Below are 24,010 nucleotides of genomic sequence, written 5' to 3'. Positions count from 1 at the left end.
CTACCTCCTTCTATATACACGGGGCATCTTGCTAGTTGAACATATTTTAACATTCATCTCCAAATGTATTGTAGACAAGTTTATTGCTTAGTGATTCTCTTTGGATACGTAATCATTTCTATGGATTGCTCTAAAAGCAATTTCTAACTTGTCAGATATGAAGCGGGCTTTATACAACATATCGTGGGGGAAATCTCAACTCAACTGGATCGAGTGCCACTAGATGTAGCCAAATATCCGGTTGGGATAGATTCCCGAGTACAACAACTTAGAACAATCTTGAATCTACAGTCCAAGGATGATGTTCTTATGGTAGGATTATGGGGACAAGGAGGTGTAGGGAAGACAACCCTTGCTAAAGCCATTTATAATGCTGTGTTTAGAGAGTTTCAAGGTTCTAGTTTCTCAGAACGTGTTAGAGAAAATAGCAAAAGTCCCAATGGTATGGTTGCTTTGCAAGAAAAATTGCTATCGGAGGTATTATTGGGGAAGACCTTTACAGTTTATAGTGTTGCAAGAGGAAGTTGTTTGATTCAAGATAGACTCCATAATAAAAAAGTTCTCATTATCCTCGATGATGTTGATGATGCATGGCAGCTAGATGCTTTAGCTGGAAATTGCCAATGGTTCGGCAATGGAAGTAGGATAATTATCACAACAAGAGATAAGCATATTCTAGTTTCTCATGGGGTAAATCGGGATCATATGTATGAAGTTGAAGCTCTTGACAATAGTGCAGCTCTTGAACTTTTTAGAAAGCATGCTTTTCAAGGAAATCAAGAAATAGAAATAAGCAACAATCTTGTTGACAGGGTTTTACATTATGCCAAAGGCCTTCCTTTGGCTCTTGAAGTGTTGGGTTCTTCCTTGCGTGGTAGAGGAGAAAATGAATGGAAAAATACCCTCCAAAAACTTTCCAAAAGTCCCGACAAAAAAATCAATGACGTGCTAAAGGTAAGTTATGATGGATTGGAGAACTATGCAAAGGAGATTTTTCTCGACATTGCTTGTTTCTTCAAAGGAAGAGACGCAGAGTACATTAAGAAAGTTCTTGATAGTTGTGATTTTCACACGATTATTGGGTTAAGCATTCTCATTGAGCGCTCCTTGATTAGGGAAGAGCAAGGGACCTTACAAATGCATGACTTAATACAATCAATGGGTATGGATATCGTTAAAGAAGAATGTCGAGATGATCCCGGAAAACGCAGTAGGTTATGGCTTTATGATGATGTTCTTGATGTTCTACTAGGAGATGTGGTAAGGCTTGTTACTGTATATATTATGTTCTTAGCTTTGACTTTGTTTACTGTAATTACAAAGTAAATCTGATTATATTCGAACAAATATACAGGGAACGGATTCGATAAAAGCCATAGTGTTGAAGCTACCAAAGCCAGAAGTGAAGTATATTGGTCCAAATGCTTTCACAAACATGAGAAAATTGAGGTTGCTCATCTTGCAGAATGTAGTGAACTCTTTTTCTGGTCCCATCCACCTCCCTAATGAGTTAAGGTGGTTTGAATGGCCTCAATGTGCCTCGATTCCAGAATTTAGAGATGGTCCAAAGAAGTTAGTTGGACTTGATCTATCGAACACCAACATCGCAGGAGTGCTGAAACAATTTAAGGTGTGCATCTACTTGGTTCTCTCTTCTTCTTTTTTTCACTTTTTAAAGCTATATATATGAAAACTTACCATGTTTATATTGTCCTTAGGAAAGAATCCACAATGATTTAATACTTTATAAATATTAAAGCATCAAAACGTAGGCTGTCAATCTATATGTACTTCAACTGCTTTTCTAATCAAGCCCATGTTTTTTAAATTTTTCTAATCATGTAACTCTACTTACATAAATTGTATAATTAAGCATGTCCAGCATTAAATCCAACCTACGTGGCCATTGGAGATTGCCGAAGTGTGATGTTGATTGAATATTTGCTTGCGTGGATATCCCCATGGATAGTGAATGGTGGAAGATGGCATAAGCTGTGTTTGACTAGCTTCCGCTTTAAGCTAATTCTAAGAGTGCCGATGTATGTGCACTACTTCATCCACATCCCATACAGGGTTGTTCAATGGCCACTTTAGCTAGATTTGACACTAGAGAGACTTGATTACACAATTTTTGTAAATATGACTCAATTATAAAATAAAAATTGTGGGAATTTACAAAAAATAATTGCAGGGATAAAAGTAAAAAAAAAATCATAAACATATGAAAAAAGCCAAAATTGAGCTCAAACCATCATGACTTTGAGCTGAAAATTGACACAAAAACTCCTTAGTATGTAATTTAACATTTCAATGCCGAACGTGCTAAGATATATCATAAAAAATTTTATTTGATTTGTATGTTTTTCACATATAGTTTGTAGTAGTCTAAATGTTTTAAAAGATCCTTCCATACAGAGAATTGGAAAGCCACGTCTTCATAACTCTGTCAATTGTAATAGTTTTATCTCCGCTTAAGTACATCTCAAGTGTCATAAGTTGTGTACGGCGCTCATTTTAGTGCCAAAACTTTCAAATTGATCATTTTAGTGCTAAGTTTTTGTAACTTCGATCACTTCAATGCCAAAACTTTCAAAACGATCATTTAAGTGCCAACTTTTTTTAAAAATGATTATTTAAGTGCCAATGTTTTTAAAAAACGATCACTTTAGTGTCAAATTCACCGAGTCACGTCATCTCAAATATTAATAAAAAATAACACGTGTCGAATTTTCGGCAAACCACGTTAACTCCGGCACTAAAATGATCGTTTTTAAAAGAAGTTGGCACTTAAGTGATCGAAGTTACAAAAACTTAGTACTAAAGTGATCGATTTGGAAGTTTTGACACTAAAGTGAGCGCCATACACAACCTATGGCACTTGTGGTGTACTTAAGCCGTTTTATCTCCTTTGCTTGTTAAGTTTCAAGTAGTGCACTAGATAAAATATTAGAATGTCATAATGAAATTTAACAAATTCGAAGAGAATCAGCAATTCTATCAATGTTATTGAGCTTGCTCCATCTCATTTTATAAAATTTAAAAAAATGCTATATTCGTAATGAAGTACAGACAAACTTTCAGAGAAAAATTCATAGTTCTGTTTTAATTAGTTAAACCCAATTCGAGAGATGTAATAGCATCATATGTTATGAAAATTTCTAGCAAAACCGTGCGTGAAAGCACAATATACTGTTTCATGCTAGTAATTTCTTACAAGCGTTGTAAATTTCAAAAGCATTCGTAACTAAATTTTGACCGGTAACTTATTTTGCATGTCGCATGTTAGTAAGTTACCAATAGTTTTATGGAAATACCAATATTTATTTAGCCTGGAAATGTGCTAGTAAGTCACCAAAATTTTTGTGGAAGTACCAACAATAATTCCATTATTATAGAGTACAAACTAATTTTTGTAAACAACCAGTTTTTCTTGTGCAACTTACCAATGTATTAAAATAAATATTTTTTTTTTAAAAAGTTACTAGCTCCTATTTGAGTCTATTTACTAACTCTGATTTGATTGTATTGAAATTGCCAATTATTTCAAGAACTTATCGATATTCATTTGCTACAGTTAAAATCGTACTAAAGTTAGATTTTCCAGCTTCTCACGGGGTAGGTTACCATCAAGTTCTAATTTTTCTAACCATTATTTGATTCCGTTGATGACGTTTATTTAATTGTTTCGAGATCACTTCCAAATTTAATAATTTACCCCACATTTAATTTGCAGATGTTGTCAGCATGTTAAAGTTCCCAACTCTTACAAAATTACCGAATCCTCATGTCAGTCCATTTACCAATGTTCATTTGCTTGTTACTTAAACAAGTTGGAACGTTCCCCGAGAAAATGTGGTAAATTATTGTAATGATATTAGTAATATTCAATAGAATCGGTAATTTCATATAAGAGTAGTAATGTTAACATGCTAGTAAACTTTCCAATTTAACGTTCGTAAACTATTGAAACATTGGGTCCCTTACCAAAAAAAACTATTGAAACATTGGGTACTTCTTAAACAATTCAAATAAATGCTGGTAATTAACTCAAATTAAGAGTCAGAAAATTTTGGATATGGGTTATTAACCTTTTCTAGTTGGTGTGTTGTCACAAATGTCAGTAAATTATTGGAATGGCCGGTACTTTTGAATCTATCAAATAAATATTGATAAATAACTAAAAAATTCGTTGGTAGTTTCATGTTAGAGTTCTTATATTAGCTCCGAATATAATTGTTGGTAAATTATTGTATTAGTTGGTAATTTTGGAAATAGTAGGTAATTTAGTATAAGAGTTAGTTTAACTCGTCGATAACTTGAACAGATAAATATGCAAAACTATAGAAACGACTTTAATTTCTACAAACGATCTAACAAACGTTGGTAAATAATTTCAATCTTAGTGAGGTAGGAAACCCCATTACAATGAATAGGAAGAACGAAACTTAGGTAATCCAGTGAAGGGGCAGAGAGACAGACAAAGTTAAAATAATAAGGGACAACACCAAGGAATAAAACCTCATTTAATAAATTAAATGTGTCTACAATGAGGGACCAAGAGGTTGTTTAGAGCTAGGAGGCGAGGATAACTTTGAATAACATCCAAGCAAATGAAATACAACCTACCTAAAATACGAAATTTCAAATAATAGATCAAGAAAATATGTTATATCTATACAATTCAAATCACAAGAGAGGATCCCGAAATCTTCCAAATACGGATTCGAAGTACTTCCAATATCAAAATAATTTGAAAATTCGAAAAATGTTAAAAATTTTCCACGTCAATGCAAGCAACGTCACGTTAGTGCCAGCCAACCAGTCAAATGAACTAAATTGACACAATTGCAAGTTATTTATGACTGAATTGGCCAAAAAAAAAAAGTTTAAGACTATATTGGCACAATTACAATATGTTTATGACTTTTTTTGGTAATTTTCTTTATAGTAAACTTTGAGCTCTTACACTGCACCAACGTATATGTAGCTAAAACACAAAAGCTAAGCAAGACGGCTTGGACTCTATTATTGTCCATTTTTTGGCTATATCTATGGTCATCTAGTCGTACAAAATAAGCCATTTTTTAAAAACAAATCAACCAACCACCACTTCCTAGCTCCGTTTGTTTCGCGAAAAGTGAGGGCTTTGGAAAATATTTTCCTGAAAATGATTACATGTATCGCTTGAAATAATTAGTCACATTATTATTAAAAAAAATTACTTATATGATGAAAATATTTTTCGCTCATTCATTTTTATAAGAAATATAACCGATTATTTTTTAAAAAAATTCCAAATTACTTACTTTTTACGAAACATACGGAGTCTAAGTGATGATTAGAAGAGATTCCCGACCTTCCACCGCCTCCGTGGGATCTGCAGACGGTTGGTTGTGAATCCCTACATAAGATTCCAGATGTTGGCTTAAATTCATGTGATGAATTAGTTGGCAAAGGATTGACCGTCGCTCATGTGCTCCCGGTTGTGGTTACACTCTCTTTTTCTCTCTGAATCACAAGTACTGTTTCTGCACGTAAATGGAGTGGAAGTGGCCACGCCACTTTAGCGCGTGGTGAAGTTCCGATCATTGTTCTTTTTATTTTCTCTCTTTTGACAAATTCATTGTTCTTGCAGTGCTTTGTAAAATTGAAATTCGTTAACCTCAGCATGTGCCCGTCGCTGGTTTGTATGCCGGACCTCTCTTGTACTCCAACTCTCGAGGAATTGGATCTCTCTGGTTGCGAAAACTTGGAGCGTGCCCATGAATCAGTTGCATATCATGGAAAGTTACGGAAGTTAGATTTAGGTGGGTAAGTTAGATTTAGGTGGGTGCCCTAAATTGCAAAGATTCCCTGATATTCCAAATAAAAACAAAAGCTTGCGAGAAGTTTATTTACAACAGACTTCGATCGAGGAACTGCCTGCATCGATAGGAAATCTGGTCTCTCTCGAGGAAATGCATCTAAGTCATTGCGAGAAACTGACGATCCTTCCATCTAGTATTTACAGATTGCAAAATCTTCTCAATCTAAGGCTTAATGGCTGCTCAAAGCTAATTAAGTTTCCAAAGGTGGAGGAGGATTCAAGTGATCCTCATACAAAGACGGGATTTCCTATGTTGTCGCAGTTGGACCTTGACTCGTGCCATCTCCCAGAAGTAGAGTTCTTGGAGAATTTTTCCTGTTTTCCCCGCTTAGAATCTTTGTATTTGTCGGGAAACAATTTCACTAACGTTCCAACATGCGAGAAACTATATTACTTGGTACGTTTGTATATTTCTCATTGTGAACAGCTACAAGAGATCCCCAAGGTTCCAGGGCAATTAAGAGAACTGAAGGCGACCAGTTGTGAATCTCTGAGTAGGATTCCCCCCAACATATTTGACGTGGAGATCGTTGAGTTATGTTCATGTCTTGAACTGGTCCGTAATGGGGTGTCCGTGAATGATTGGTTCAAGCTTGAAGAGGTTAGGCACACTCCCCATCTCTTGTAAATTGCTAATGCTGAAAATTTTGGATTGGTGCGCTAATTAGTAAAAACGAACACATAGAAAGTGATTCTGCATGTAGATGTGGTGGAGGTTGCTATAAGGCAAAACAAAGGATGTTCTCTTTATTTATGGAACTCTAGTTCGCTGTCGACTTAAAAGGATCATTCAATGAAAAACCTCAATAATACATGTTCATCCAGTTAAAAAATCTTAAACAATACATGTCTTTTTTCCACCAATTAAGTGAAGAAATTCTTTGTAATGCTATTGCTAACTGTATCTAGACTCTAGGACTACCCACTTAAATCATTGAAACTCCTCTTTTTAGGTGCCGATTTTGAAAAAACTATCTAACCATCTACATTTATTTTACAGAAATTTCATGGCAAAACACATCACCAAGTTGTTCTACCTGGAAGGGAGATGCCAAAGTGGTTGCTCCCTAATAAAGAAGGTTATATATCTTTCACGGCTTCAAAGGACTTGTATAAGAAGTTCTTGGGAGTGGTTTTCTGTATTGTATTCCGAACAGAAGGAAAGGGGGTTTGCAACTTTCGGCTCGACGCATCCGTTAATGGTAGACAAGGTATGGATTATGGTGATATTCTCGATTCACCTAATTTGGATCATGTGTGTCTTGGGTATCGGAAAACAAAGGATATATGGAGAGTAGATGATTTTGGTCCACATGACTCGAGTCATTTCCACGTTAGCATTAGAGTATATAGAGATCTAGATAAGAGGGTAATTGTGAAAAAGTGTGGATTCAGACTAATATGCAAGCCACTAAAGAACGATTTGGAGGTTTTGCTTCAAAATGATCAGTTGCTGGATTCAGCTTTACTCTACGAAGTTGGATATGAAGATAGTCAAACGAGCTTAGACAAGGAAGGTTCAAGTGAAACAGAAGATTTACAAGATATTCAAACAGGCACCGAGGAAGATAGTTCAAGTGAATTAGTGCACGAAGGATGGAACATTGCTGCCTTCTCAATTGAGGTCTCTCTCTCTCTCTCTCTCTCTCTCTCTATGGGCGCATTGTGTTTGTATAATGCAAAAGCTGAAAAATTTAGAAACACAAACAAATATGATATAAAGTGATTACGTACATAGATAAAGCTAAACAAAGCCTCATAATGACGCAATGACACAGACCCGATGTACATAATGCCAATATTGAAAAATAAACACTAAAACCTAAGAAAATCTAATAAACACCGCACACAAAGATCTTGATGTTACGGTTGATCTTAACAATCAACACGATTTAAAGTGTTCGATCAACTCTATGGATCAAAATAAATATGCACAAAGTTTTTGACTCTCAAGTGTTTTCTGTTTGTAGAGTTGGATTAAGTGTTTTTTGTTTGTTTGCAAGGAACTTGGTGCGCTATAATATTAACCAATATTATTTGTCTACGTTTTTATGGCCAATGTCTCGTGATTGTGGCAATGAAAGGGCAATTGAAACAGCAGCACGATGATTATATTGTAGAGTAATAATAATTGTATTAAAGAAAGTGATAGACTGATTAGACCTTTAAATAATGGGTTATATTAAACACTTAAATAAAAACATAATAAACTACTTAATATACTGATTTTCTGAGTTATTTTAATAATGTCGAGTTAGTTGCAAGTAAATTGTAGTTCAATTAGGACAGGTTGTACTGAACAATCAGCGATGTGTAAGGTGAACACATGACAATGAATAGTAGACTGTCGGGCCTGATTAGGGTATGCTGTTCTATTATCCATTAATTTTTCACTTCCTAAATAGTACACTGGTATTTCGACCCACAAAAAAAAAAAAAAGTACACTCGCATTGTATGAGCTACATTTTAGGGAGATGTCGATATAATAGTAGGGGTGGCTCCAACACTTGCAAGGGAATGAGTTCTATGGTAAATGCATATAATGCAAGCAAGGATCAATATGTCTAATTATTATAGCTCTCTTTGGTTGAATTACTAGATATATGCTCAAATCAAACTCTTCTTCTAGTAGTAATCGCAAATTTGCGCACCTCTAACAATTTGGCCATATGACAGAAGCATCGCTATTCATCTATTAATCCTAGTTATCGAAATGTTCGCCTTGGAGGAGAGATGCCAAAAGAGTTTGTCCTTGTTGGAGACAGCACCATATCGTTCATGGCATCACAGGACTTGTATGACAAGTTCCTAGGATTGGTCCTCTGTGTTGTTTTCGATATAGAAGATGGAAAAAAGGAAGTATCTTTCGACATCGTGCCACATGTTAACGGCCAAAGACGGAATGTGCTAGCAGGAACCCTGGGTTCATTTGATTCAAATCACACATGGATTCAATATCTCATACCAAATGTGTTGTGGGGAGCGTTGGAGGGAGCAGTTGATTTCAGCCAATTTGAGGAGAGTTATCTACGATTCAGCCTTGCAGTTAGAGTATCCGGCGGAACTGTGAAAAAATTGGGTTATCTGCTAAGCTGCAGGAGACTAGAGGATGATTTGAAGGTTGTGCTTGAAGACAAACAATTAATGGATCCAGCTTCGCTCTGTGAGGAATTCGATTTAGAAGACTTTGACTGGGCTTCATCAAAATACTTACGCAAATTTCACATTTTTCCAAGAGGAAGAGATTAAATGGGAAGAGGCGAGTGGAGTACTCTTGGCATGCAGATCTTAAGGAAGCAAGAGATGGCGTAGTGTTTGTTTTTCATGTTTCTGTGTAATAGTCTTGAGCAGCGGGTACTTTCATCTGAACTCCAGATCCTTTTTTTTTAATCGCAATTGTACCTTCTGGCTTTACCAGGAACAATGTTCGGAGCATGGTTAATTTTCTATTATGACTGTTAGATTTATCCTTATAATTGGCAACCTATTGGTCAGGATGTTCATAGTAATTTATCAATAAGAAATGCTATAATTCAAAAAACTTCATGGCGAACAATGTAATTTGCCAATGAAATTAATAACTTACCGACAAAGTTCCGTTTTTTGAAAGAGGGTAAAGTATATAGTGCACACATATTATGATTATGATCATCGTATTTCGAATAACTGCAGCATCTAATTTGTACTGAAAAAGAAATAAACAGAACATGTGCGGATCCACATTTGCATGGTATCTTCTCTGATGATGGTTTGGCCTAACAAGATAGTTGCCCTCGATTGAGAATATACATATTCATCCTCCTGTCACTGGATGTTTGTGCATCTCTTCCTTAGATTTTATTTCCAAGGAGTTCTTGGAGCTCACATGTGTAATGACTTTATATGTTGGTGTGATTTCATTCGATACTTCTTATGTACTATCTTTGTCTACGGAAAATATGACACCGTGGTATAATGGGATCTCTATGAGTTTCTCGTAACATCACGTGCTGCTGTCGACCTGAAAAACATTTCTCTCTCGTCCAGCAATTTCTCCTTGCCGATTGGAAGTCCTCCATAAGCCTCTGCTCGTCGTGAATCAGATGTAATCAGATCGACAAGAAAATAGATAGTTGCTCCCGTGTCGTCGTCAACCGCGATAACCTTCTTTAGACATTTCTCTTTCCTTTCTGCTTTCTTGTTTTGACCGTACGTGTGCCTCCTGGATTCCTGCATAACATAGATTTGTCAACCTATTGGTCCGGCGCTACCTTTCCTCGCATTCTTTAAGCAGTAGTTGAAATCAACCTCCACTGTCCACCCAAGTTGTGTATTATCTGGCCATCCAGAGGAGAGTATGAAAAATGTAAAGACTGGACATAAGGAAGCTACTCAGACGCAGGTGACTACCAAGCTCATGGGAAACACGCCAAGGGGAAAGTACCACTAATAGCAGAGAAAGATGAAAGGAAATAAAATACCTGAAGCACCCTGTTTAGGTTGGCCACATGATCAGCAGCACGCAGGAGCTTAGAGTTCAACAGCTCACGCAATAGGAGGAAAATCTCTGCGTTCAAGTTACTGCCTGTGAGGTTTCCAAGTATACCAGTCAAGAAGGTATCATTAAACACAGACCGCAGCCATTCTGGAACTTTAGGTAGCTTCAGTAGTGCTCCAGCTACGATGATAGCAGCCTTGTGATGATTAGTGGAAGATTTAGACGCTAAAGACGAAGCTGCCAGAGATATCACCAACTCTTCCAAAATCAATCTGCACCACATACTTCTCCTGTTGAATATTTCTGCCACTTCCTGTGTTTCCCACTTCAAGATCATTGTGAGGCAAAGGCTACTGTTCATTGCCACTCTGGTATCATTGTACAAAAGCAAGCCTTCAAATACAGCCATCAGTGACATCCAGTATTTATTCGTGCATAGTTCCTCATGCTCGCTGTCTCTTTGTTCGGATAACCTAATAAACAACTCCAACAGACAGTATGAAGCGACGAGCTTGACAAGAGGAGGTCCGAAATGCATCAGCCTGCACAAGTCATGGCACTTGATGCTTAAGAAAGGACGTGACCCGATCCATGTTGATTGACCAATCAGATTATCCCAGTCCACTGCACTTGGTAAAACGGCATGCATGCTAAGAAAGTTATGTGTCAGTACTTTTTCTTAAGAATGAATTCCAATTTGGGACATCCAATAAAATAGCTAACCTTTCTCTTTGATAAACTAAAAAGTTCAGATAGCTAACCTTTTGAAAGCAAAATAGTGCAATAAAAGCACATGTAACAAAGTTTCTCCAGCCTTTGGTCCCTCATCAATGTTATGCATTGCTGGTCCATTCGGACAGGCCACATGAATAGCACTGGACAAGGTTGATGCCAATGAAGAGTCGAGAAGAACAGTTTTTGAAGAATCCACTAGTGCTCCATTTGTTGAGTGGTGCAAAACCAAACACAAAATGCCAAGAATCAAGCAACAAGTAGAGCACTTTCCTATGTCACCCGAGTAAATCAAGTGATCCATCAACTATATGAAAAAGAAACAAAGTGTAGTCAGCTACCCCGCATTAATAGTGAGATCTAGGGCAGAACTTATACTAGGTGGAGTTATCTAGACAGTCACCTTCAAAGCAACTGCAACCCAAGCTTCATCATCAGCAAGAGCATCTGAGTCAACTGAACTCAATATGTTGAAAATGAAAACTGCTATGGCTGCGTATACCTGTGAGGATGGGCTTGACTCACTATAGAAGATGTGAATTGCCTTTGCTATTCCATTCAAGCATAATCTGTTAGAAGCCTCAGGAAAGATACGTATGACATATTCCATGAGATTCAATACTGAAGTCAAGTCATTCTCTTGGTTATTTTCCGTGACAACCTCTTCAAATATGTACACAAGTAGTTTTGCAGCATAATTGTTTTCTGCTGCCACCAATTCTGCAATCAACTGCATATCCAGACCATGAACCTTTCTCCCATGGACAATTAATGGTTGTCAGATTTAGGACTAATTCTGCAGAATGTCAAGATCTGACAAGACAGTGATTCACAGAGTTTCTCTTGTTGAGACAACCATTTAAGTGACGTAGGGTGAATTCTAGCAGACAACAGATCCCATTCACTTTTGGTGACTAGTTGTATAAAGAGCCTCTGAGCTTCTGGACTATATGGCATTTGGTAGCTCATCTTGGCAAGACCCCTATACAGACTATATACAGCAACTAGTTGAATAACAGTTGACGAACTCATAGAAGTGCATGTTGGATCACACCCATTGACAAGGATAAATTGTTCAATGGAAGCTAACACTATTTTATCAGCTGCAAGCCTGCCAAAGATGCTTATTTTAGGTACGATATGGGAATTGATGAACTACACTGGACCACGCATCATATTGATAAATACGTGAATTCAGGATAGACAGGCTAAATATCTTTCATCAAACAAAGAACTGCAATACAAAATTTGGAGGACCGCAGATTGACAAAAGGATAACTGCAGATTATGGGAGCTCTGTTGCCCTAGCAGAAACAGCGAATCATTTGGATCAGATGGAAGGTAAGACACAGCATCCCTAATGTTCTTCCCACGATCATTTCCAAGTAGAACTTCCATGAGTGAACTCATCATCAAATAAATTCGGCTTTCCATCCTCTCTGTAGGATATAAAGCCAAACAGCTGAATGAGAAGGTGAACCAAGAACTAGAGATCAGGTCCTCACTAGTTTGGTCGTCATAGCTGTGAAGAAGTATTGCATGGAAACTATCAAGCACACCCAGGACAGTCTGCTCATCCTCCTCTTCTCCTTTGATGGATGTCCATAGCCAAGGCAATAGCCATCGTCTACATATATCAATGACACGATTTTCCAATCCATTCTTGTTGGAGTTGCTGACAGGGTAACCTCCATAACCATAAGCAAAGGCCTCTTTCAATAGAAGCAAGGAATGCAGGAGGAGGTCTGTATGCTCCCTGATGGCACTTAGACAAGCCAAAATGGCATCTTTTAATGACTCTTGAATGCACGTTGTTAGATTTAAGACATCATGAGAAGTTGGGAAATTCATCATACTCATCAAGATAGAGCATACCAGCATGAATGATTCTGAAAGCAGGCCTGTTTCACCATCATTATATCTTCTAAGCATCCTCGCCAAAATAACAGCTAGTTGTTCACTTTGTGAAGTTGATGCCAATCCAGGGCAGTCAGAAATGCAACTAAAGACGAGCTTCAGTAGCTGAAGCTGACCAGGATGAAAAGGCACTTCGGCAACATAAGCAAAGACAGGAATTAGAGAGGCAAAGCCAACTGCAAGTCTCTGTGTAAAAGCTTGTCCAGCATTTGACAGGAGATCAAGAACTCCAAGGCAAGAGCTGATGACAGTATCCTTGCATTCTATTTATCAATGAACAACATCAATCCTTTGTCACGAGAATGAGGATTTTCAATTATAGAGGATTAAGGCATTTAAGGAAGTGTGATTTTAGTTAATACATAAAAGAAGGTAAAAGACAGTCAAACATCCCAAGACCCAGAAATATTTCTTTTCTTGAACCGGGAAATGCCAGAGACCGTGTGTGCCGTTTTCTCATGAAGAAACAGCCAAGCAATCTACTTGGGTTTCTGGAGGATCTCCCTATATGTTGATCAGAAGTACTTATGAAGTATACAAAATGAACAAATGGCTACTTTCACCCACATAAACTTGCCAGAAGGCCATAGGCATCAAATTCATGATTAGGAAAGCTAATTGTTAATGCCTTTCTCCATGTATGAAAAATGACCCAGCAATCATACGAATAAAAGATTACTTGCCTGATAACCTGAGGATTTCGAATACATAATCCGCAATATTAGCTTCCACCAAAAGTTGAAACTGCTTGACTGAATTTAGTTCACGTAAATAATAGGCAATTAACTCTAATGTGCCCATTTGGACTTGTCCATCTGATGAAAGCAATGGACCTTTGATGGCCTCTGAAAATAAGGTGCAGAGGTCTGATAAATCATCTGTAGCTTGTACGAGACTATCAGCTTCAACAGAACTCAAGTTGCTCATACAACCTTCATATGGATCTTTGAGAAACCCTCTTTGAACCAGCATTGACAAAAATGCTAACCAAGGAAAAACGAAATTAGTTGTGGGTAAGTAATGTTCATATGTACAAAGATTCTGCTAAAATAAACTATGCAAACAAGTTGTTTCAAACAGATGTATCTAAGTTGATTTAATGGCAATCAATCAAATGACAAACTGTCAATCAATGATAGATAAGCACCGTTGCCAGTTGCCAAACTTCACATATAGGCACAACCCGAGACTGAGTGATTTTGACACAATTCCAAGTAATACAGAAGTTGACAGACCTACACAGTTCAGGCGAACATCATCACTTTGGGTCTTCAAGAGGACATCCAACGACAGATGAATGAGCTTGGGACTACAAGTAACAAAAGGCTCACTTTTGTCACCATCCCCATATTCCCGCTGGAGGACTGACAACTTGTACAGCACAAATAATATCTCCCCCTGGATGTCGTTACTGCATGGATGGACAAAATGAGCACAACACTCGAGATGTGTGAACATCACATGCGCGAGAGTATGTATAAAGCCTTGATCTCTCATCATTTATTGCTTGTTACCTCGGTAGTTGAAGACCATCCATAAGATGAACAACAAAGGCATGTTTATCTATAATTGAGGCATAAACATCAATTGTCCCATGGTTTAGAAGGATTCCAAAGCAGTGGAGCTGCAATTGTGGGACACGATGCGTTAAGATGCGTGAAATTCTGTCCAGTTGCTACCCTATTGCCCAATGCACAACTCTTAAATTGAAACAACCTCATCTTGCGGAAAAGGAGCAAAATGAGTTCATCACGGACAGAAGGAATACAAATTTCACACACAAACGAACACAGAGGAGAGGAGAGAGGTGCGAACCTGAAAACCAGTGAATGGTATCACGAGAACAGAAGGAACCAGAATTTCGGGAATCTGAGCGGAATTGGACAATCAACCTTCCTTTTAATCATTTTCTCATCGCACGCCAAAAGAACCGAACAGCAACGACATCAAAGTCGGGAAGTGGCGCTTACCACATGCACCTGGCGTCGGCTCCACCCCAGCGCGCGAGAACAGAGCAGGCCCGAAACCCTAGACGCGAACTCACAAGCCAATGCCGATTCGCTGCCGGAATCCGACAGAAGAACGACCAGGTCGATGATCTGGCAAGCAATCAGCTCGTCGTCGGAGGTGGACGGTGGGCGGGCGAGGGGCAGTGAGGAGGTTGGAGAGGCAGAGCAAACAGATGGCGCCTCCTTGTCGAGTCCTGAGGTTGAGAGAACATCTGTGGCCTTGCGAGCAAGAGCTCGGAGGCGACGATGAATCCTCCGTTCCTTCTCCTTCTTCTTCTTCTTCTTCGACTTCGTCTGCGAGCTCCGAATCTGGTTCCTGCCAATCGTTGAATATGATTTGAATTTTAGGCGCGAGGATGTAGCATTATTACATGTAGTTTCCCGGCGAGCACATTTTCATTTATTTCTTTTGTTTTCAAATTAACCGCTCGAAAGCGGCGTTAATTTGACTCGTCGAGAAGAAAGGAAAATTATGTATAGACTTTCTTTTTTTTTTTTTGGGCCGACAACTATGTATCGACTTGAGAATTGCGACACGTGGTAGATAAAATCAGTCATATGTGATTCACTTAATCGGTGAAAGATTTGGGATTCAGGGCGAGGAAGACGAATGTCATACGCCGAGATACGTTGTCGAAAAATTTCGTTGCTCGAGAGAGCCTTTCATAAACTTATGAAAGGTGAAATTGTAAATTGATCGAAGTTAAAAAGAAAAATTAGAAAAGAAAGTTCAATTTGAAATTTTTGTAATTTAATATCTTAAATCTCATGCATGGATAATTCAATTCCTTTTTAGGACAGAGAGAATTAATGCTTCTTGATTGATGACTATTGATTACAGTTACAAAGACTGTTGCGGGGTTTTTCTTATCAACCGCTCTCTTATGTTGTCCTAACTTTCTACTCTTTTTTTTTTTTGTCAGAGTCCTAATTCCTAGCATCTCATCGCTGGTTAAAGATCGACTCATCTTTTTTTTTTCGACTCATCTATTATCATTAGCTGAGAAAAGTAGAAAAAAAAAAGTAATGAATCTATTGCATTAGTGTCAAGTCACTCTTAAACGTTTTAATTAGATCAATTCAATTATAAACGTTTTTCCATTTGTGCCAATTGAGTTAATCTAATCAATTTTGGCTGGAAATCACCGAAGTCGATACCAGTCACGCCACGTTGAACGACCGACGCCGATGTGAATATTTTGTTAAATAATATTGTGAATTTTTTTTATTTGTTTTTTTTTCTCTCATTTCTTTTCTTTTCTTTTCTTTTTTCCTTGAGGGTAGCAAGGGCCATTGGTAGAATTTATTTACCTAACAGCTTGATCTTTTAGGATAGTTAATAATGATCTCATAAAAATCTGATATGATATCAGAATCTATTTATCTCCTCAATACAACAATCGACAGTGATATCGTAAAAATCTTATATCGTGTCGACGATTATTATGCCTACTAATGCACGTCTTCTGGTAGTTCCCGGTCCCTGGCCAATCATGTCGGCAATTATTGTGCCCATTAATCATTAATGCACTGTCTTTAGGTAATTCCCGGTCGCTATGGTGGGCAACAAAATGAATTAGACCATGTTGATTTTTCTGTTGCCAAAGAAGTGACGATACTAGTAGCACCACCGAGGTTCGTTTTCAGAAAATTAGTTAGCACTTCATTTCCTTAATCAATCATATCCTATTTTGCTAGATGCTTGTTGTCCCATTTTCCGTCATGACTTCTGTTCCAACTCAAAATGTGTACGACGAATCGTAATTCCATTTGCTAAGTCGAGCGATAGATTTGGGCGAGACAAGAATTCAAACGTTCGGCATGCATCGATGAATCCCAGTTTTTGGTTACTTTGGATAATCGATAAATGTGGTTGACCGACTTTTGAAGCGAAAGCGTGTGAAGGGCAAAAGATTCAAGCGGTGGTGAATGCCATTTCCTGGAAGCCATGGCGAAGTTTTCCATTGGAAGGAAGCAACGAAGGTCGTGCGGTTGGGAAATGGCCTAATGATATATATTCATTGTTGACGTACCATCACCGTCTTCTAGATGTGAAATTTTTGGGGGTGTGAACGCGGCGGCGATTCGTAGACCAACCTTTGGATTGTCAGGAGCGGTGTCGTTTTGGGATCTTCTTTTCACAGGACGGAATTGGATTCCCCAAAGTAGTAATGGTGGTGTGGGGTTGGGGCTTTCACATTCTCTGCTAAAAAAAGTTCTCATTCTTCCTTCTCGAGGGAACTTTGGAGCGGAGAACACTGCACAAGGCCATCTCTTTTTTCTTTCTTTTCTTTTTTTTTTTTTGGTAAATTTTTTTAATTTTTTTAATTTTTTTTCTTTGCTTCCTTTCAATGGACCCACAATGCAAAGACAAGGAAGGTTATTATAATTTTATCGGGACCGTTTCGCTGTGCTTTCCTCCGACCAATTTTCGGATCGGTGGATTACAAACACGGTCGTGCTTTGTCTTTACTCAGATATACTTTTTTGTAATTTCGTATTTGCTAATTTTTTTTTGGGGTGGTTTATTTTAATCTTAATTGGTTAGTTTGCTTTTTCTTTTGGGTGAGAGACAAGAATTCTTTAGTCAATACGCGTCAAAGGTTTTCACTTTCTAGTCACTTCAAAATAATGAAAAATATGAGTGACCCACCTTTGAAGCAAAAGCTCATATACTCCAATATGCGCTAAAAAAAAAATTAAAAATGACATATTTTCTGAGTAGTCACGAATTGCTATTTAGAATATGCAAAAAAGAAAGAAAAGAAAGACAAATCTAGATTGGTTGTTGAGCCATTTCCTGGAGCCACAGCGAAGTATTTCATTAAGGAGCCAATGGAGTAGCTGTCCTTTTTCAATGAGATGACATAGTATATATATAATGGAGATGAGAAATTTTAACTTTCATAGTAAAGAAAGAAAAGAATGACAAAATCTCATTGGTTGCTGTCCTTTTCTAATGAGATGATGTACTTTTTTTAAAAAAAGAGATACGTTCACTAGAAGTCCTAAAACTAGTCATGAAAGTGTAATTGAGTCCTACAACTTGCAAAAAATGCAATCAAGTCATAAAACTTGTGAAATTGATTCAATAAAGCCTTTTATTAACATCATCAATTTGTCAAATGAAAAATGCTGGCATGACATTTTTAAATCAATTTTGTTATCTTACATGACATTTTTAGTGAAATTTTGTTTAAATTAAATTAAAAACTGAAAAATCGACAACATTTATTTGAAGAAAAAAACAAAACTAGGAAAAAAAGGGGCAAAAGCTCAGCGGTGAGTCCCTACTGCCACCATTGCCCATTGCCGGCCCTAGGCAAAGGCTGTTAGGCACATGTGAGACCTCGACCGGATCCGGGTTGCCCATATTTGGGTCGAAGGTTTCTTCAACCCGGATTTGGGCATTGATGAGGTAGCAAATAGGAACCCAAATTTAAAAAACTACCGCTAAAATGGTACGGATTGAAGAAATAACAATTAGAACACATAACCAATGAAGATCCAAAGCTTTAAGTCCATGGAACGATCGTAGTTGCAAAACAGAGCATTGAGTGAATTTCCAACCAAAAGCACTAAAATAAATAGTCTTGAGGTCTGGGTTTCTTTAGCCCAAATATGGGCGAGGCCTCGCCCAAGCCTAGCGAGCCTTGGCCGAGGCCGGCAAGGGCCGCCCACCCTCGCCCACGGGAACTCTTGCACTTTTTCCAGTTTTATATTCTTTTTCAAATTAATTTTGGTTTTTTTTTCAATTTTTAATTTAATTTAAACAAAATTTTGAAAAATAAAATAATTAAAAATACCACATAAGATAAGAAAATTAATTTAAAAAAGCCCGTCGGTATTTATCGTTAGATAAATTGATGGTGTTAACAAAAAGACTCTATTGAATCAACTTGATAAGTTTAAAGACTTGATTGTAAGTTTTAAGACTCAATTGCACTTTCATGATAGGTTTTAGGATTTATAGTAAACATATATTTTTTTTTTTAATGGAGATGAGATATTTAAACTTTTATATTACAGAAAGAAAAGCAAAGGGCTAAAGTTCTTTTCTACTTTATTCGAATTCAGTGTGTGTGGGTGCCGAAAGGGGGAGTTAAAGTTGACGGTGGGGGCTACCGGAAAGATGTAAAGACTTTGACCCAAAACAAAAATGAAGAAGAAGAAGAAAGAAGTAAAGGCAAAAGGCTGAGAGGGCAGCGTGGGTTAAGCCAAATTTTTTGGCAGTGTCGCTTTGTGCCATTATTGCGATCATTATTACTATTGTTATTATAATTAACATGTCTTCAGAATTTGTTGGCTTTTACTACGCTTGATTCTAGGGAGAATTATTAAAAAAATTATAAATATTGTTTTTTATCAATTTAATATTAAATATTTTGCATTTATATCAATTTAGTCCATTAGCCGGTTGATGTTTACATGAACGTTTTTATAAGCTTTTTATAAGTTTTTTTTATTTTCTTTAGTTTTTTTTCTTGGACCTAGGTCCGATGAGGGCCGCACGAAAAGAAAAAAAAAGGAAAATTTATGAAAAAAATTCAAAATATTAATTAGTATTCTTAAAATGTATCCTAGTGCACTAACGTTTGAGAATGACGGACTGTGGTTCATCCGACAATGAAATATATTGCCTCGACCAATAATTTCCTTTCAAAGACGAGATTAATGACCAAGTGGTGTGTGCCTTAAGAGACTCAAACCTCCGACCAAAAATTAAGAAGAAAAAAAATATAATAATTACACCAATTTCAATTTTTTTTCCTTCTTATATGAAAAGGCCTCAACTTTCTCTTTTCGTGGCAAATAATAATTTAATAGATTGAAAATACTGTGAAAATAGCAAGTGTCACCTGTGTTTTTATGGTTTTGCCAAACGTTGAGAATCAAAATTGAGCCCTCTCATCATCTGCTCGCCTAATTTTTTTTTTTTATAATCCCATCATTTTCGTCGTCGTCGCCGTCGCCGTCGCTTGCTTTGCGAGACAGAGAGGAGGGGGTGACGCAAGATGAGAGAGAGCGCTGGGAAGACACAGGATGAGATGAGAAGATGAGCGAGGAGACAGAGTGTTAGCGTGGGGAACGAGATGTTTCCAAAAAGTAAAGACGATCTTTTTCCACGATCAACGATCAACGATCTTTTTTCAAAAAGTAAAGTAAAGGGGACGATCTTTTTCCACGATCAACGATCTTTTTCCAAAAAGTAAAGGGGACGATCTTTTTCCAAAAAGTAAAGAGAGAGTGGGGTAGGGGCGCGGCACAAAATCAGAGAGAGGAGAGAGATCATTGGGAAAACGCAAGATGAGAAGATGAAGATGAGAGAGGCATTAGCGTGGGAAAGACGAAAGATGACAGGAGAGAGAGAGAGAGAGAGAGCATTGAGTTAATCTAATCAACTTTGGCTAGAAATCACTAAAGTCGATGCCGATAGCGCCACGTTGAACGGCCAACCCCGATGTGAATATTTTGTTAAATAATATTGTGAATTTTTATTTATCTTTTATTCTCTATTTTTTTTTTCCTTGAGAGCGGCAAGGGCTATTGGCTAACTCTTGCTAGACCATCTTTGATAGAATAATTAAATAATAAATCGTGCATTTATTTAATAGCTTGATCTTTTAGGATAGTTAATAGTGGTCTCATAAAAATCTGACATGATATCAAAATTTATTTACCTCCTCGATACAACAATTGACAATGGTCTCATAAAAATTTCATATCGTGTCAACGATTATTATGCCCATTAATGCACTGTCTTTAGGTAATTCCCAGTCGCTATGGTGGGCAACAAAATGAATTAGACCATGTTGATTTTTCTGTTGCCAAAGAGGTGATGATACTAGTAGCACCACCGAGGTTCGTCTTCGAAAAATTAGTTAGCACTTCATTTCCTTAATCAATCATATCCTATTTTGCTAGATGCTTGTTGTCCCATTATCCATCGCGACTACGGTTCCAACTCAAATGTGTACGACGAATCGTAATTCCATTTGCTAAGTCAAGCGTCAGATTTGGGCGAGACGAGAATTCAAACGTTCGGCATGCATTGGAGAATCCCAGTTTTTGGTTACTTTGGATAATCGATAAATATGGTTGACCGACTTTTGAAGCAAAAGCGTGTGAAGGGCAAAAGATTCAAGCGGTGGTGAATGCCATTTCCTGGAAGCCATGGCGAAGTTTTCCATTGGAAGGAAGCAACGAAGGTCGTGCGATTGGGAAATGGCCTAATGATATATATTCATTGTTGACGTACCATCACCGTCTTCTGGATGTGAAATTTTTGGGGGTGTGAACGCGGCGGTGATTCGTAGACCAACCTTTGGATTGTCAGGAGCGGTGTCGTTTTGGGATCTTCTTTTCACATGGAGGGAATTGGATTCCCCAAAGTAGTAATGGTGGTGGGGGGTGGGGCTTTCACACTCTCATCCTTCTTTCTCGAGGGAACTTTGGAGCGGGGAACACCGCACAAGGCCATCTCTTTTTTCTTTCTTTTTCTTTTTTTTGGTAATTTTTTATTTTTTTTTTAAATTTTAAATTTTTTTTTCTTTGCTTCCTTTCAATGGACCCACAATGCAAAGACAAGGGAGGTTATTATAATTTTATCGGGACCGTTTCGCTGTGCTTTCCTCCGACCAGTTTTCGGATCGGTGGATTACAAACACGGTCGTGCTTTGTCTTTACTCATATATACTTTTTTGTAATTTCGTATTTGCCAATATTTTTTTTTGGGTGGTTTATTTTAATCTTAAGTGGTTAGTTTGCTTTTTCTTTTGGGTGACAGACAAGAATTCAGTAGTCAATACGCGTCAAAGGTTTTCACTTTCTGGTCCCTTCAAAATAATGAAAAATATGAGTGACCCACTTTTGAAGCAAAAGCTCATATACTCCAATATGCGAAAAAAAAAATGACATATTTTTTGAGTAGTCACGAATTGCTATTTAGAATATGCAAAAAAGAAAGAAAAGAAAGACAAATCTAGATTGGTTGTTGAGCCATTTCCTGGAGCCACAGCGAAGTATTTCATTAAGGAGCCAATGGAGTAGCTGTCCTTTTTCAATGAGATGACATAGTTTATATATATAATGGAGATGATATATTTTAACTTTCATATTAAAGAAAGAAAAGAATGACAAAATCTCATTGGTTGCTATCCTTTTCTAATGAGATGACGTACTTTTTTTTTTTTTGAGATATGTTCACTAGAAGTCCTAAAACTAGTCACAAAAGTGTAATTGAGTCCTACAACTTGCAAAAAGTGCAATCAAGTCATAAAACTTGTCAAATTGATTCAATAAAGTCTTTTTGTTAACATCATCAATTTGTCAAATGAAAAATGCTGACATGACATTTTTAAATCAATTTTGTTATCTTACGGGGCATTTTTAGCGAAATTTTGTTTAAATTAAATTAAAAACTGAAAAATTGACAACATTTATTTGAAGAAAAAAACAAAACTAGGAAAAAAAAAAAGGGCAAAAGCTCGGCGGTGAGTCCCCTCTGCCGCCGTTGCCCATTGCCGGCCCTAGGCAAAGGCCGTTAGGCACATGTGAGACCTCGACCATATCCGGGTTGCCCATATTTGGGTCGAAGGTTTCTTCAACCCGCATTTGGGCATTGACGAGGTAGCAAATAAGAACCCAAATTTGAAAAACTACCGCTAAAATGGCACGGATTGAAGAAATAACAATTAGAACACATAACCAACGAAGATCCAAAGCTTTAAGTCCATGGAACGATCGTAGTTGCAAAACAGAGCATCGAGCGAGTTTCCAACCCGAAGCACTAAAAGAAATAGTCTTGAGGTCTGGGTTTCTTTAGCCCAAATATGGGCGAGGCCTCGCCCAAGCCTAGCGAGCCTTGGCCAAGACCAGGGAGGGCCGCCCACCCTCTCCCACGGGAACTCTTGCACTTTTTCCAATTTTATTTTCTTTTTCAAATTAATTTTGGTTTTTTTTTTCAATTTTTAATTTAATTTAAACAAAATTTTGAAAAATAAAATAATTAAAAATGCCATTCGAAAAATAAAATAATTAAAAATACCACATAAGATAAGAAAATTAATTTAAAAAAGCCCGTCAGTATTTGTCGTTAGATAAATTGATGGTGTTAACAAAAAGACTCTATTAAATCAACTTGATAAGTTTAAAGACTTGATTGCAAGTTTTAAGACTCAATTGCACTTTCATGATAAGTTTTAAAATTTCTAGTAAATATATATTTTTATAATGGAGATGAGATATTTGAACTTTTATATTACAGAAAGAAAAGCAAAGGGCTAAAGTTCTTTTCTACTTTATTGGAATTCAGTGTGTGTCGGTGCCGAAAGGGGAGTTAAAGTTGACGGTGGGGGCTACCGGAAAGATGTAAAGACTTTGACCCAAAACAAAAAAGAAGAAGAAGAAGAAGAAGAAGAAAGAAGTAAAGGCAAAAAGGCTGAGAGGGCAGCGTGGGTTAAGCCAAATTTTTTGGCAGTGTCGCTTTGTGCCATTATTGCGATCATTATTATAATTAACATGTCTTCAGAATTTATTGGCTTTTACTACGCTTGATTCTAGGGAGAATTATTAAAAAAATTATAAATATTTTTGTTATCAATTTAGTACTAAATCTTTTATATTTATATCAATTGAGTCAATTCAGTTAATTTTAGCCGGTCGACGTTTACGTGGACTTTTTTATAGACTTTTTATTTTTTTTTAATTTTCTTTAGTTTTTTTTCTCGGACCTAGGGCCAATGAGGGCCGCACGAAAAGAAAAAAAAAGGAAATTTTATAAAAAAAAATTTCAAAATATTAATAAGTAGTCTTAAAAAGTATTCTAGTGCGCTAACGTTTGAGAATGATGAACCCGACAGCATTTGTACGGAGAACAATGAAAAATCTTTAATAAAGATAGATTAACAATAAATCCAACAATTATTGTCATGAAAAATCTTCTCTTGTTGACTCAACAATTTAATTGGCCATATCAATTAACAATAAATCCAACATTAATGAAAGAT

General features: G+C 37.1%; 1 protein-coding gene across 1 annotated transcript in view; it reads left to right on the top strand.

Annotated features, from left to right (window-relative positions):
• LOC125314549 (disease resistance protein RUN1-like) overlaps nucleotides 1–24,010 on the top strand; it is a 51,443-nt gene that overhangs the window by 751 nt on the left and 26,682 nt on the right. The window contains exons 3-6 of the mRNA XM_048277088.1: nucleotides 156–1,260; nucleotides 1,355–1,630; nucleotides 5,636–5,807; nucleotides 6,867–7,490. Of these exons, the coding sequence (XP_048133045.1) occupies nucleotides 156–1,260; nucleotides 1,355–1,630; nucleotides 5,636–5,807; nucleotides 6,867–6,937 (1,624 nt within the window). The 3' untranslated portion in view covers nucleotides 6,938–7,490. The remainder of the gene's footprint in view (nucleotides 1–155; nucleotides 1,261–1,354; nucleotides 1,631–5,635; nucleotides 5,808–6,866; nucleotides 7,491–24,010) is intronic.

The sequence above is a fragment of the Rhodamnia argentea genome, chromosome 1 (genome assembly GCF_020921035.1).
Source record: "Rhodamnia argentea isolate NSW1041297 chromosome 1, ASM2092103v1, whole genome shotgun sequence".
NCBI lineage: Eukaryota > Viridiplantae > Streptophyta > Magnoliopsida > Myrtales > Myrtaceae > Rhodamnia > Rhodamnia argentea.
This window is presented reverse-complemented; position numbering and strand designations above follow the sequence as displayed.